Source organism: Phaethon lepturus, unplaced genomic scaffold (genome assembly GCF_000687285.1).
Source record: "Phaethon lepturus isolate BGI_N335 unplaced genomic scaffold, ASM68728v1 Scaffold53207, whole genome shotgun sequence".
NCBI lineage: Eukaryota > Metazoa > Chordata > Aves > Phaethontiformes > Phaethontidae > Phaethon > Phaethon lepturus.
The window spans coordinates 1,713-13,810 of NW_010550792.1; the positions used below are offsets into that span (position 1 = coordinate 1,713).

General features: G+C 44.3%; 1 protein-coding gene across 1 annotated transcript; it reads right to left on the minus strand.

Annotated features, from left to right (window-relative positions):
• Positions 1 to 2,451: 2,451 nt before the first annotated feature.
• On the minus strand, positions 2,452 to 10,616 carry GNB5 (guanine nucleotide binding protein (G protein), beta 5; the record flags this gene model as incomplete). The annotated part of the gene is made up of 6 exons (XM_010290638.1): positions 2,452 to 2,805; positions 3,144 to 3,310; positions 4,376 to 4,472; positions 7,110 to 7,158; positions 7,280 to 7,371; positions 10,473 to 10,616. Coding segments are annotated over 6 exons (561 nt in total), but the record flags the coding sequence as incomplete, so codon positions are not given.
• Between the last annotated feature and the right edge of the window lie 1,482 nt (positions 10,617 to 12,098).

Sequence of the window (12,098 nt, forward strand, 5' to 3'; positions counted from 1 at the left end):
AGCCCCTCAGAGGAAAGGAAATGAAACAATGAGCCTGAATGAAGGAGGTGCTTTTTTCAGTGTCTAAACTAAGCACTTCCACCAACCACCTTCATGCTGACCACAAAACCTTACGCTAAAGTGGAGAGGACAGCTGACCCCAGCACAGTTCTCTACTGACAAGGCAGAAAGCTGCACTGCTGCATCTCAAGGTGATCTGCAAATATGGTTTACCCAAACAGTGATAGCCTGAGCCCTCAACAGCATTTCAGTGCCCAGCTTTCACTGGTGTCCCACCGCAATGCAGGGAGAATCCTGTGCTCCCACAAAACACATACTCTACATACTCTGTGTTTTCCAGTGCATTCCTGGGTATGACGATGAGGATCTGGAAAGAAAACATCACATCTTAGATCCTTCTGAGCAGGAAAACACAACCTGAATTCTGGCAGCTTGAATGCAGAAGGAGCTCAGATGGAGTCTCGGGTACTTTCAAGGACTGCTCACTCCCAGTTGCTCTGGCTCACCTTGGGTATTTCCAGAAGATATTCCAGAAGCAATTTTCTGGTAGGTCTGTATTTCACCCTAGATTTTTGCAGGGCAAATGGTCTACGAAACTGTAGAGTGCAAAAAGTAAATGCCAAAAAACTGGGAAAAAAGGTACCATTACAAGTACCTAACCGATGGAAAAAACAACTATATACATGTTCTCAATATGTAAAATACAATTTATTGTATTTAGCCCATTCATAAGTATCAACACAATGTAGTATGTTTGAAACAAACATTTTACCAATAAATACTATCTAAACATTATTTTTTTGAGCAAATGTGTACAGTGTATTGACGCAATATTGCACAGTGAGCTCTATATGACATTTCCATAGTGCATTCAGTTTGCTACAGGGATAATTTGCCACAAATATTGCAAAGCATCGGAGTTGACTTTTCCAAGTGAAAACAGCAGAACTATTTCATTAGGGACTGAAGGCTGATACAAATGTCAGTGTCCCAGGTTAATGGGTTATGGATTCACAGAACCTAATGCTTTAATGAATGAGGAGACTTTGTTTCTAATAAAACTTTTACAGAATTGTAAAAAAATTCCACTTTCAAATAGAATGAGGATATTATCATCAAACTCATGTGAACAGCCAACTCCAGTGATCAGTGAGCTTGTGATCAAGCTCGCTCCAGTGGGCTTGTTTTCTCTTGTTTCAATCTAAATATAATTTATATCTTTGATCTTTTCAGAGATGTATGTCACCACTTGCATTTCAAAGGCCAGACCATGCAAGACCCCAGCATTACTCCAGCACTTTGCTCAGGTTAGAGCCATCAGTATGAGCAGAGGTGACGCACTCTAGTCTCAATAGTTTTCAACGTATAAATGCAGATATAATTTCCCAGTAGTTCTACAATTAAGTGTATATCTCAGTTTTATCTGGTTAAATCTTAATTCTACAGCACCAACTCCACATGGGAGTACTCCCACCAGTGTGTACTGCACTACCAAGCTCACGCAGAGGGCTGGGTGCTGCCAGCAATATGGCTGGCTGTACTGCTTCCCCGAAACCCAGCAGCTCCTGGATCAGACGGGCTTGCCGGCTCTGGTGAGCACAGTATCAAATGCTGGCAGAACTGTGGCTCACAGCAGCTTTTCAACAACTCACTGTTGTTCATTCTCAAGTCCGACTACAACAAAACTATGTCCATGCCAGTGGGAGATCACTGTTAGAGTAAGGACTGTATGATTTGGCTTGTAAGGTTTGACCTGCATTTGCATGACATTTGCTCTGACATTGCAGCAGGACCTTAAAATGGGAATATACTACCTTAATACACGTTTAAGCTACGTTGCCCTGCCAAAGTAGTATGAACTGCTCAAAACGCAAGTAAGAATCATGACCACAGAATGACTATGACTGACTTGGAAAAGATTTGACCATCAGTATAACGGTGCTTAGCGTGTAGTACCCCTTCGTGCTTAGCATGTAGTATTCCTTTAAGTAAAAGAAAATTCACTCACCAAGTGATACAATTAAAAATTTCTAAGAAACTACTGGTTAAGTATTACCTCATGATTATGTAAATCATGTTTATATCCCTCATCTTTGCAACTTACCATTTTGTATATATTTAGATTCTTTATATTCAGGTAACAGAGATGAGAGACTTATTTCTATCTAAAAAGACAGTAGGAAAAAACAGAGATTGAAAGGATTCCTTTTTTTGTACAAAAAATACATTTTTATGACAACAGCCAGTACCTTCACAGTAGGTGCTCCTCTACTTGCTACCAAGGTTCAGTCATCCATAACACCATCATAAAGTATCAGAATTATTTTTCTTTCCACTTTTCAACACCAAAATCCAATGCACTACTATGGAATGTTTCCAAAGTCTTATACTACATCCTGATAAAATCAGAAATCTTTTTTTCTTTTTCTGTTTTTTTTTTTTTTTTTAACTTTAAAAAGGAAATCAATTCATGCAAATAAATACATAATGTGCACTGAAATACTCAATTTATGATACAGGTGACTTCAGAGGAAAGTCCCTTTATAATTACCTAAACTAGTTCTAATTAAAGAAGATAGCTGCAAAACAGAATTAAAAACATTTCATTTTACTACAAGTTGATGCTTGCTGTGTGTTCAAGCAGACATTTTCTACCTCGTTGTGTTAATCTGTGGGTTCAGTGTTACTCTTCTGCAATGTAGCAAACATTTGATTTTGAGGGGTGGCTTTTTTATGCAGTTTTTGTAGTCCAGGGTATCAGTCTTCATGTGATTCTGCATACAGGATCTCAGGTTAAGCCCAGATCTGCAGAGAGAGAGTTGAACAATCGTTTGTGACATTGACTATTCTATCAAACATTTAATTAAAATTTGGCAAGGCAGTCAGATTAGTGGTACAGTGTATCAGCAGCAATGATATTATTTAACCCATAAGTTAAAAATTCCCGTAACAGTTCAGCTAGCACTTTGTGAGGATTCTTCTTATTTGAATTTTCTGTTCATGTTTTACACTGTGGTTTTATATCCTTGTTAGTCCCTCTAGAGTCAATTTTCCTGTAACAACCCTTCCCCCTCATGCCCTTTTTTTAAACAATCAGAAAAACAAAGAAAGAAGCACTCAAGGCAGGTGCTCCCAGCACCTACCCGGAGAGTGTGGTCCCAGGAGCCTGAGCAGAACGCTGTCCCATCGGGAGAGACCCGCAAGGTGCTGACACGATTTTCATGTCCAAACAGAATGGATACACGGGACCCTTTCAGCACATCCCAGACATTTATGGTGTAATCATTATAGCCTGCAAACAGTAGGCGACCTACAAAGAGAGTGAGATTTTACAAAGTGAGGTCAGAAGTAGGTAACTCGTCTTGACTGCAGCAAGGGCCTCCTGCTGCAGGACGTCCCTGCTGGGACGTTCATCACCCAGTAAGCCACAATCCACCTTTCCTGTGCCACCCTCTGCACACAGCGAGCCCTGACCACTGCTTCCCCCAGGCTAGCTGTGCTCCTCTTAGACACCCCTGCTCCACTGCTGAGCTATCCATACTAAATGCTGAACCAATTAAAATTTATAGTTAAAAATATAGATAAAATTGAGTCAAATATATAGAATCTGTTCAGTCATTAGAGATGGTAGATGACTCCAAATCACAACAGACTGAAGAGCACTTCAACAGCTAATGCAATAATATTTTGCTCAGACTTTATGCAACAAGTTGAATACAAATGGTTGAATGCCTAGTAGACAATTTGGTAAGTGATTCATTGTCCCCAACGGGACAAGCTGTGGTGCTTGTGACCATGACAGAGACATTTTACTCTGTCGTGAGCAGAGGGCAGTTCACCACCCACTCATCCCCACCCAGTGTGACTGGAGGAGCTCTGCATTTGTGCTGGGGCAGGAGAGAGAAGACTCGATCTCATGTCTCCAGACCTGTAGTGAAAAATGGTAATGTCTCCGTCTTCATGCTCCTCTAACACACTTTTACCATCTATTAAACATTTATTATCCTTTTATAAACTATTTATGTAAGTGTGCTTAATAGCCTAGTTACATTTCATGTTCCCTTTGAAATGTTTTTAATCATTATTGTGAAATTCTAGCCCAGCTGTAGTTAATGGCAAAATATTTCCTGCCTTCAGTAGGGCCAAGAAAATACTTTTCATCACTACAATGAAGCAATAGCTAGTTAGGTTATTTAAAAAGTAATTATTTTTAGAGAGGCAAAAGAAGGCTTCCATGCATTAAATGTTTCCTTTAGTACTTACTATTACTTTTAATAAATACTAATAACAAATGCTTTATTAAATTGAACTCGTAAAATTTCACAGTTCCCCTCAAATCCCAACACCAAGATAACCTCCGAAGTTCAGGTCTCACCGCTGAGAGAGAAGTCCACGCTGGAAGCTCCAAAAATGATGCTCTCTTTGGAATAAATTGCTACTTCTCTGTCTGCACGAAGGTCATATAAACGACACTAGGATTAAAACAAAACCAACACACACGCCTCAGTAAAGGCTGGAGTCGATGGCTACTACATTTCATTTAAAAAATGGGAAGGGGAAGGACTGCAGCCTAACAGGCGTCATGGGAAGCGGCTGCTTGGTTTCTTTCCTTCTGCTATTTCTGCCCGCTGTAACTGGGACTCCTCTGGAGTCTAACAGGGATCTAAGCAACACAAGGCTGTTTTGTATAAACTGAGTGAAGAACTTGCTCTTCCAAACCACTTCTCTAAGCCTCCTGCTATAAAGAGATGAATGGTGGGCTTCAGACCATGGCTACCCACTGAGGTCCCCCCACCCTCTTGCTTCCCCACTGTGGTTTCCTACATATGAGGGCATCCTGCTGCTGGGGGGGCGGTGCATGGCGAGACAGTCTCTAAACACAACAGTTTAGCTGCAGCTGGAGCCTGGGAGACAGAGGATTAAATCTCTGGTCATCTTTGAGAACACGGACCAGTGTTCGGTGTTCTCATGAACACGAGGCACGGTGCTCAGACAGTCACTAGGCACAGGAAAGCCTAGATGGTAGTCCTTGCTCTGTGTAAGACAGGATAGCAAACAGCCCCTGCCCTTCAGTGAGGCCCCTCTGTCTGAAAAACCTACATGAAAACAATTCAAGTGAAATAATACATTTTTATACAGATCTTTGCTTTTCAATTCTCTTGGAAAATCCCCAATCACCTCTATAATCTGCACTTCCTGTTTTTATCATTTGCCTGCGTATTTAGGCTTGTTTAATATGGAAATAATAAATAGACAGATTAGAATTAATTTCCATGCAGAAAGGTAGTCTGTTAGCGCTGAAATCAAAATGCACTTTTGAAACTACTTGAACTGAAAACCTTCTTCAATAAGTTAAGTTTAAGCAAACACTGTCCAGATGGGTTTGCTAATATTAAGACTTTACTAATGAAAAATGGCTGATATTTAACCCTGCACACAACAGAGAGGCTCCTTCATTCGCAGGGCGGTGGGGAGCTGCCAGGTATGTAAAGTCCAGGTCTCCCAGTGCTCCATGTTGATGAGTAATTCCATCAGACTGTCCTGACAGGGAGTTGAGGTGACCGCAGGTGACAGCACTGCCACATGAGCATACTTTTATGGTTTCCCTCCAGACAGTCAGGATTATCTGTTCCTCGAAACCCCTAAGTATATAAATGAGCTCAAGGACACCAGTCAGTTTTATCAGTCTGTAACGCTGAAAACACCAACCTCTTCATTTAAAGAATGAAGTAGATGGAAACTGCCAAAACCCCCATCAAAAGTAGAGAGATGGAATTTCCTATTCTCCTGCTCAAGCTGTGGGTGTCAGGAATAGTTAAGAGAGAAAAACCCCATCAAATAAATTAATAAGCACAGGAGCCCAGAGCCTGTGGTACTGGGCATAAAAAGAGTGCTCTCATTGGAATTTAATGATGGACAATTTCTCCGTCTTGCTCTCTCAGCATCCCAAGTGCTCACGGTACCGCATCTGAATGTGCAGAGAGGCACTGGGCTCACCACAGAGCTAGAGATATTAATTTATAATCGCAGCTTTTAAGACCTAAAAGCAGCTTACAGTCGCTCCAGAAAAGCCTTGGAAGGTCTCCACATCCAGCAAAGACAAAGGGAATGTTTCTGTTGAGTTTAGCCAGTATTGGAGCAGACTCAAAAAATGCTCTGAGGGCAGAGTCCTTTAGAGTCTTCAACCTCATGCAATTTGGTGTGATGTTTGAATAAACAGGAGAAACAAGGTGCCAGGTGCCTCCCAAAGGTCTGCTCTCAAGTTACACTTAACTGCCAGCTCAGTCCCTGCAGGGCTGTGTTACAGGCAGAGCCCAGTCCCCCATGGAGACCCACCAGCTGCAGGGAGAGCCACCAGCCATATGCATCACCCAGGGGCCTGAGGGCATCAGGAGATAAGCAGCATTTTGCATACAATGTGCTGACCAAAATTACCTGTCAATACATACTGTGCCCCTCCTAGCAGCTTGCTCATAGACAAGTAAGATCCAGTAAGAGCTATTGTATCATCTAGGATGACCTGAATGTGGTGACTCATAGCAGTGAAGAGTGTTGTCAGTGAGTCGGGCTGAGAGGGAGGAGATGTACGTGGCCAAAGCCACGCTGGGGCTGTGCTCTCAGGATGCAGGGGCTGGAGAGGCCAGCTGACCGCGTGTGCCCAGATCCCTGCTGAGCCCACGGCACCTCTGCTTGCTCTGATGTGCACACAACATGTGCAGGCTCCCTTCATGCCCTTCCACTGTGCTGCTCCTTCCGACACAAGCTGCACCATTTCATCTGGTTCCTCCCATGCTGTGACCAACAACTATATGAAGCCAAAGCTCTTCCAGTTAAGACAACTCATTTTTATCATGAAACTTCAAAACATAGAAAATCTGAAACTAATGTTTGGACAGTACCTTCATGTAGAAAAGTTTGAAGAGGTGCCCTACAAAGTGCTACCAGATTTTTCCTATAGCGTTATTATAGCATTATTATTTCTGCAACTGTGGTATCACAGGCCCAGTTTAGTCACTTGAAGTTCTCTGTGGATGTGACCTAGTCTTTTAGGAAAATCTGACTTGGGAAGTAACAGAACTTCCCTAAATTAGGTTGCTGAATTAACATACCGTAGCATCATCTGAACCAGAGGCAAAAGCATCTCCACTTGGGTAATATCTGTGCATGAGTAAAAAAAGACCAGAACACATTACATTACTTGGATGAGGTCAGACTTCAAAAATAGAACCAGTGCATTGCTCAACATTGCAAATGTGTCCTCTCCCAGAAACATACTGACCTGACACTGTTAATATCTGAATCGTGGGTTTCAAATGACTGGATGCACTGACCAGACCGCATATCCCAAACCATGGCTTTCTTGTCACATCCCTATTAAGACAAAAAAAATTCACTACAGTTGTGCAAATGGTGACATTCACGCCTCATGTGCCTGATAGAGGTCATCAAGCCCAGCTACACTGAAAGGCTCTAAATATCACAGCTCTGAGGGGATTTAAACAGCAAAGCAGCCCCAGAACTGGCTGTACTGGTACCCCCAAGCCTGGTGAGTTGCAGTTAGGAGCAGAGTAAGCCATGAAGGCTGGAGCCTCAGCGGTGCTGCAGACCAGCACGGCATAGCACTGCCGTGCTGCACAGTGGGGTTCAGACAGGCCTGGGGTGTTCGTGCAGGCAGTCCTGTACTAACCGGCACTCAGAGTCCTGCTCTGCTTGTGCTGCTGCCATGCCTGTGTCTGCAGTCCCACCATGCTACAGGGCTGCATAACTGACTCATTCCTTACCACTTAACATGCCCAATATAAAAAATTAATACCCAGCATTTAAAGTTTTATAACTAATTCTTTTCACACACTGAAATAGAAAATGAAATCAGTGCATCCAGAAGGTCTCTTGTCCAGCCTCCTACCAGAGTTAACCCCTGCCATGGCTTCTGTACCCACATGCTCTATGGCGTGGCTGGAATGAGAAAAAAAACACAACAGCATTTCATCTCGCTGTCAAGCTCTAACCTGCCCTTCCAAGCTGTGCTTTGAAAAGATCGTTTAACACTCTGTGCTTGCTGCGAGATGCTCAGCACACTGAATGCTTTGAGCAAGGAGCTCAGCCCGCGTAGTCTGCAATGTCCTCGGGGCAGGAGCCATCTCATACCCATAGGGCCACGCTCTCAGCTGCGGTACCTTGCTGCTGTCACAATCGCAGTGACGGGAAAAAGAGCATGGATTTTTCTTTTAAGAGTGATGGGAGATTTCAATAAATAGGACCCTGCTGAAGGGCAGGCCATCGGTAGGCCCAGCCTCTCTGACGCTACGTGGGAAGCACAAGGCAAGCCAGGCAGCTGCTGCTTCTGCCGAGCTAGCGCATCCTGCCCAGCAGACCGTTCCACACATGTTATTTATTTTTAACCAAATATGATTGCTAATTAAATTAAACAGTCTCTTAACAATTCACATATTTCTTTCTTTTTTAAAAATTCTCTTGTTAATATGAAATCACTATTTTTTTACTAATGTCGTCACTATTTAAAAGCAGTAATGTTCCTTTGTATCAACTTGTGGTTTCTGCGCAGGGGAAACCAAACAGGACAGAGAACATTTCGGACTCAGCATATTTCCCTCTCAAACCCCACCACAGCCCAAGCCCAGCCCTTCGTACTGCTTCCATGTGCAGTGTTGTTACTGACTTCTCTGGGAGTCTGAGGGCAAGACCAATCTGACAAGCTAGTGCTTTGACTCCTAAGGTTTTGAAGGAGAAACCAGCGGAGAGGTGGGCCCCCTGAGTGCTCAGAAGGCACTCAGCACAGCCCCAGGAGGGCTGGGATTTTCAGTTCAGTCATTAAATGTAACAGCACCCAGCCTACATGCTAATGTATTGGCATTGCTTATTCCAACTCAAGGTTATGGTATTACATAGGCACAATATACAAGGAATCTCCCTATGCTACCATACCTTCAGGTCACACTGTTTTGGCTATACCTGCTTTGACATGATATAAGACAGACCTTCACTGAAGTGGTATTTTGCATGTGATGAGTTAAGTGAGTCCCTGTAGGCATGGACATGCCCAAGCTGCTACACTGACACAAGTATGACATATTCTTTTAGCAGCACCATAGCTGCTTGCGATTCTTTGCCCTATAATAAGCTGAGCTGTTCCCAGGGAGAATGAATCTATCCTTTCTGGGAAGCAAGCTCAGTGACAGGAAAGCCTGGGAGGAGTAATGCACTGGGATGGAATTAGCTTTCAGTCACGTTTTGGAGCAGCTGTGATAGCAGCAGGCAAACTGGGCCAGTGTGCTGGGCTTTGCTCCTGCTGGGCCAGCCAAATTTTATAAAAGAGCCACAACAGACGAGGTCCAGGTTTATTGTGTAGGGATGGAACAATGACTCCATGCACAACATGTGGAATCCCCTAATCCATGGTCGGCACCCACTGGCACAAGGGCCATATCCAACAGCAAGCACAGGACCAGTCCTGGGCCAGCACTGGTGGGGCTCAGAAACCAGGTACCTTCAGCAAAGTTACTGGTAGCAACCTGCTTGCAGTAAGAGAGGTCATCTCTTACCTCCTGCCAGCTCTCACCTGCACACTCAATTTCTGATGTGAGAAAGGCCAGGACCATCTCGAGAAGGTGCTGAGCCCCAGCTCACTCACCTTTATGCCCTGCCTGCCTCACTGCCAGGCTGCATGCCAATGACTCAGCTGCCTGGGAACAGTGATCCCTCAGCAGCAGGACAAGACCTGGAAGATGCCCTGGGTACTTTCCCAGACCAGACCTGCAGCTCCAGCGAAGTTTGTGGGTTCCTCTGGGCCAGGACAGGGAGCAGGCAGTGTTTGACAGGCGAAGGGGCTTTAAAAGTCTCTGGTACCACTAGAAGGCACAAGGGACTCAGCAACAGCTGAAGATGTGGCCATGCCTCATCTCCCCACTCCAACTTGTACAAGGGTTTAGCCAGTGTCCAAGCGACCCCTTGGCTTCTGGGGAGCAGCTGAGGGACACAGTGGCACGCACGTTATTTGCAGCCCCACTTCGATGCCAAGCACTGCCTGGCACACCCCATCTGGCTCCAGAGAGCTGGGCATGAGAAAGGAGCCAAAAGCGGGAAGTTGTCTGCTGTGCCAGGCTCCTATCCACAGGGGCTCACACCTCTACTGCGGTAGGAGCCTGCTGCTCTAACTCTGAGCTTTCCCTTCCCGGGAGAGGCGTTGTTTTGATCTCAGGCTGGATTGCTTTGGTGTGGGGTGGAATTTGCTAAGTTAGCAGAACTGCAGTCAGACTGGCTGGGTGGGTTTGACCCCGCAGTCAGGGGTTTAATTTGCTCCAGCTTGGAAAATGTGCTTGCAACGAGTGGATTGCACTGGGGCTTCCAACACATACTCCAGCACTCTCTCAGTAAGATCACGAGCCTCCTGCTTTGCTGCCTTTTCCCTTCCACTTTCCTTTATTTTATTACAAGCAGAAGCTCCTGCTTACCCCAGAGACAAATGTATTTCCCGTTTCAGAAGGGGCCAGGTCCAGGCACAGGACATCAGCTCCATGACCATGGAAACTCTGTAGAAGCTGCCCACTCTCAACATCCCACAGAGCACAGGTTCCATCTCCGCTTGCTGTCAGGATCTATAGGATGTGGCAAGAAGAGTCACAATACAAAAATCAATAGATGATCTTCAAGTTCACAAAGAAACAACTGACATCCTATACATACACCAAGGACAGCTTTAATTTATGAAATATTATGAATATTATAAAATATTAAGCCACAAATAAAAGCCATAAAAGCAATATGAACCTAAGCACAGTTTATGGTTTTTATTTTTAAGGAAGTAAGAGTGGAAAGGAGACCTGTATTGACACAGCTATACCTACAGAGTGTTTCAATAATGGTCAGTTTTGTACAGTTGGATTTGGAGAACTGATGGCAGTAAGAATCTGCTGGCATTTCCATATTCTCCAAAAAGGAGTCAGAACCAGATGGTTATTCCTGTCTGCCCCTGTATATAACCCTATCCATATTTAGGCTGCTGGAATTCAACCTGGGTAAAGACAAGTACTGTTGGAATTAAGTATACCTGTTTAACTCTCCAAATTATTTTTTTTCTGCTTGAAATAGCCAGGTTAAACCCAATTAACTGGGCTTAAGACATGGATTTTCTGAAAGAGAAGTAAGCCTGTCTAGACAGTTGTTTGGTAAGTCCATTACCTCTCACTTGTGCAAAACCATTTGTGTGTGAAAGAGCTTGAACATACACTGACCGAACATAGCTCACAGCTTCCCTCATCTGCTACAGTGCTTGTAAGAAAGCTCATGTGATCAGTGCTTGTTATTGTGGCTAAATCCCGACGATGCTCAATTGTTCAAAATTTCCCCCTGGCACCCGAAGCTGTTATGCAATCACAAATTCTGTAGGTTGAAAGGGTCCCTGTGCACTGGCGTGGAAGGAAGCAGGGGTGGACTTAGGAGGGCTCTCAGTCTTATACACAAGGTTTTTCTCATGGTCTGTAAGAAAACTCAAGGGATCCCTGTGGGTAGTTAGAAGTTAAAAAGAAAACACTCTTCAAGAAGAAAATGATCACACAATCATGAAACCATTCACAGAGTTGCATAAAGGTTAAACACTGAACATGTTTGACAGATGCTCCAAACACTCCTCCCATAAACAGAGGTCTGCAGAGCTGCAGAACAGACTGTTCTGAACCCTGCAGTAGAGCCGCTAATACCCTGAGATGACAATAGCAGAAGAAAGTCCTGACTCGTCTTGCTGGCCAGCTTTTGAGCCTAGATCAGTGAACTTCTCTGTTCTGAGGAATATTTGTACTTGGCTGAGGAATGAAAACTTTCAGCTGTGAGGATTTGCTCTTGTAATAGCATGTAAGAAAGGTATGAGGGAATACGAGTAGCTAAAGGTGGAAGGGGCTGCTGGCAACCCAGAGCTCCAGCTATGCCTGAAGAGAAACGGTACGGACTCAGCTCTAGGGTACCACCACTGAAAACCAAACCAAGGCCAAGCAGCCAGAGCCAGAAGGGAACCGACAGCCCTTGCTCCGGCGCTGGATGGGGACCCTCGCGGGGTGCCTGGTGGCGGGAGGCAGCACGCGCTC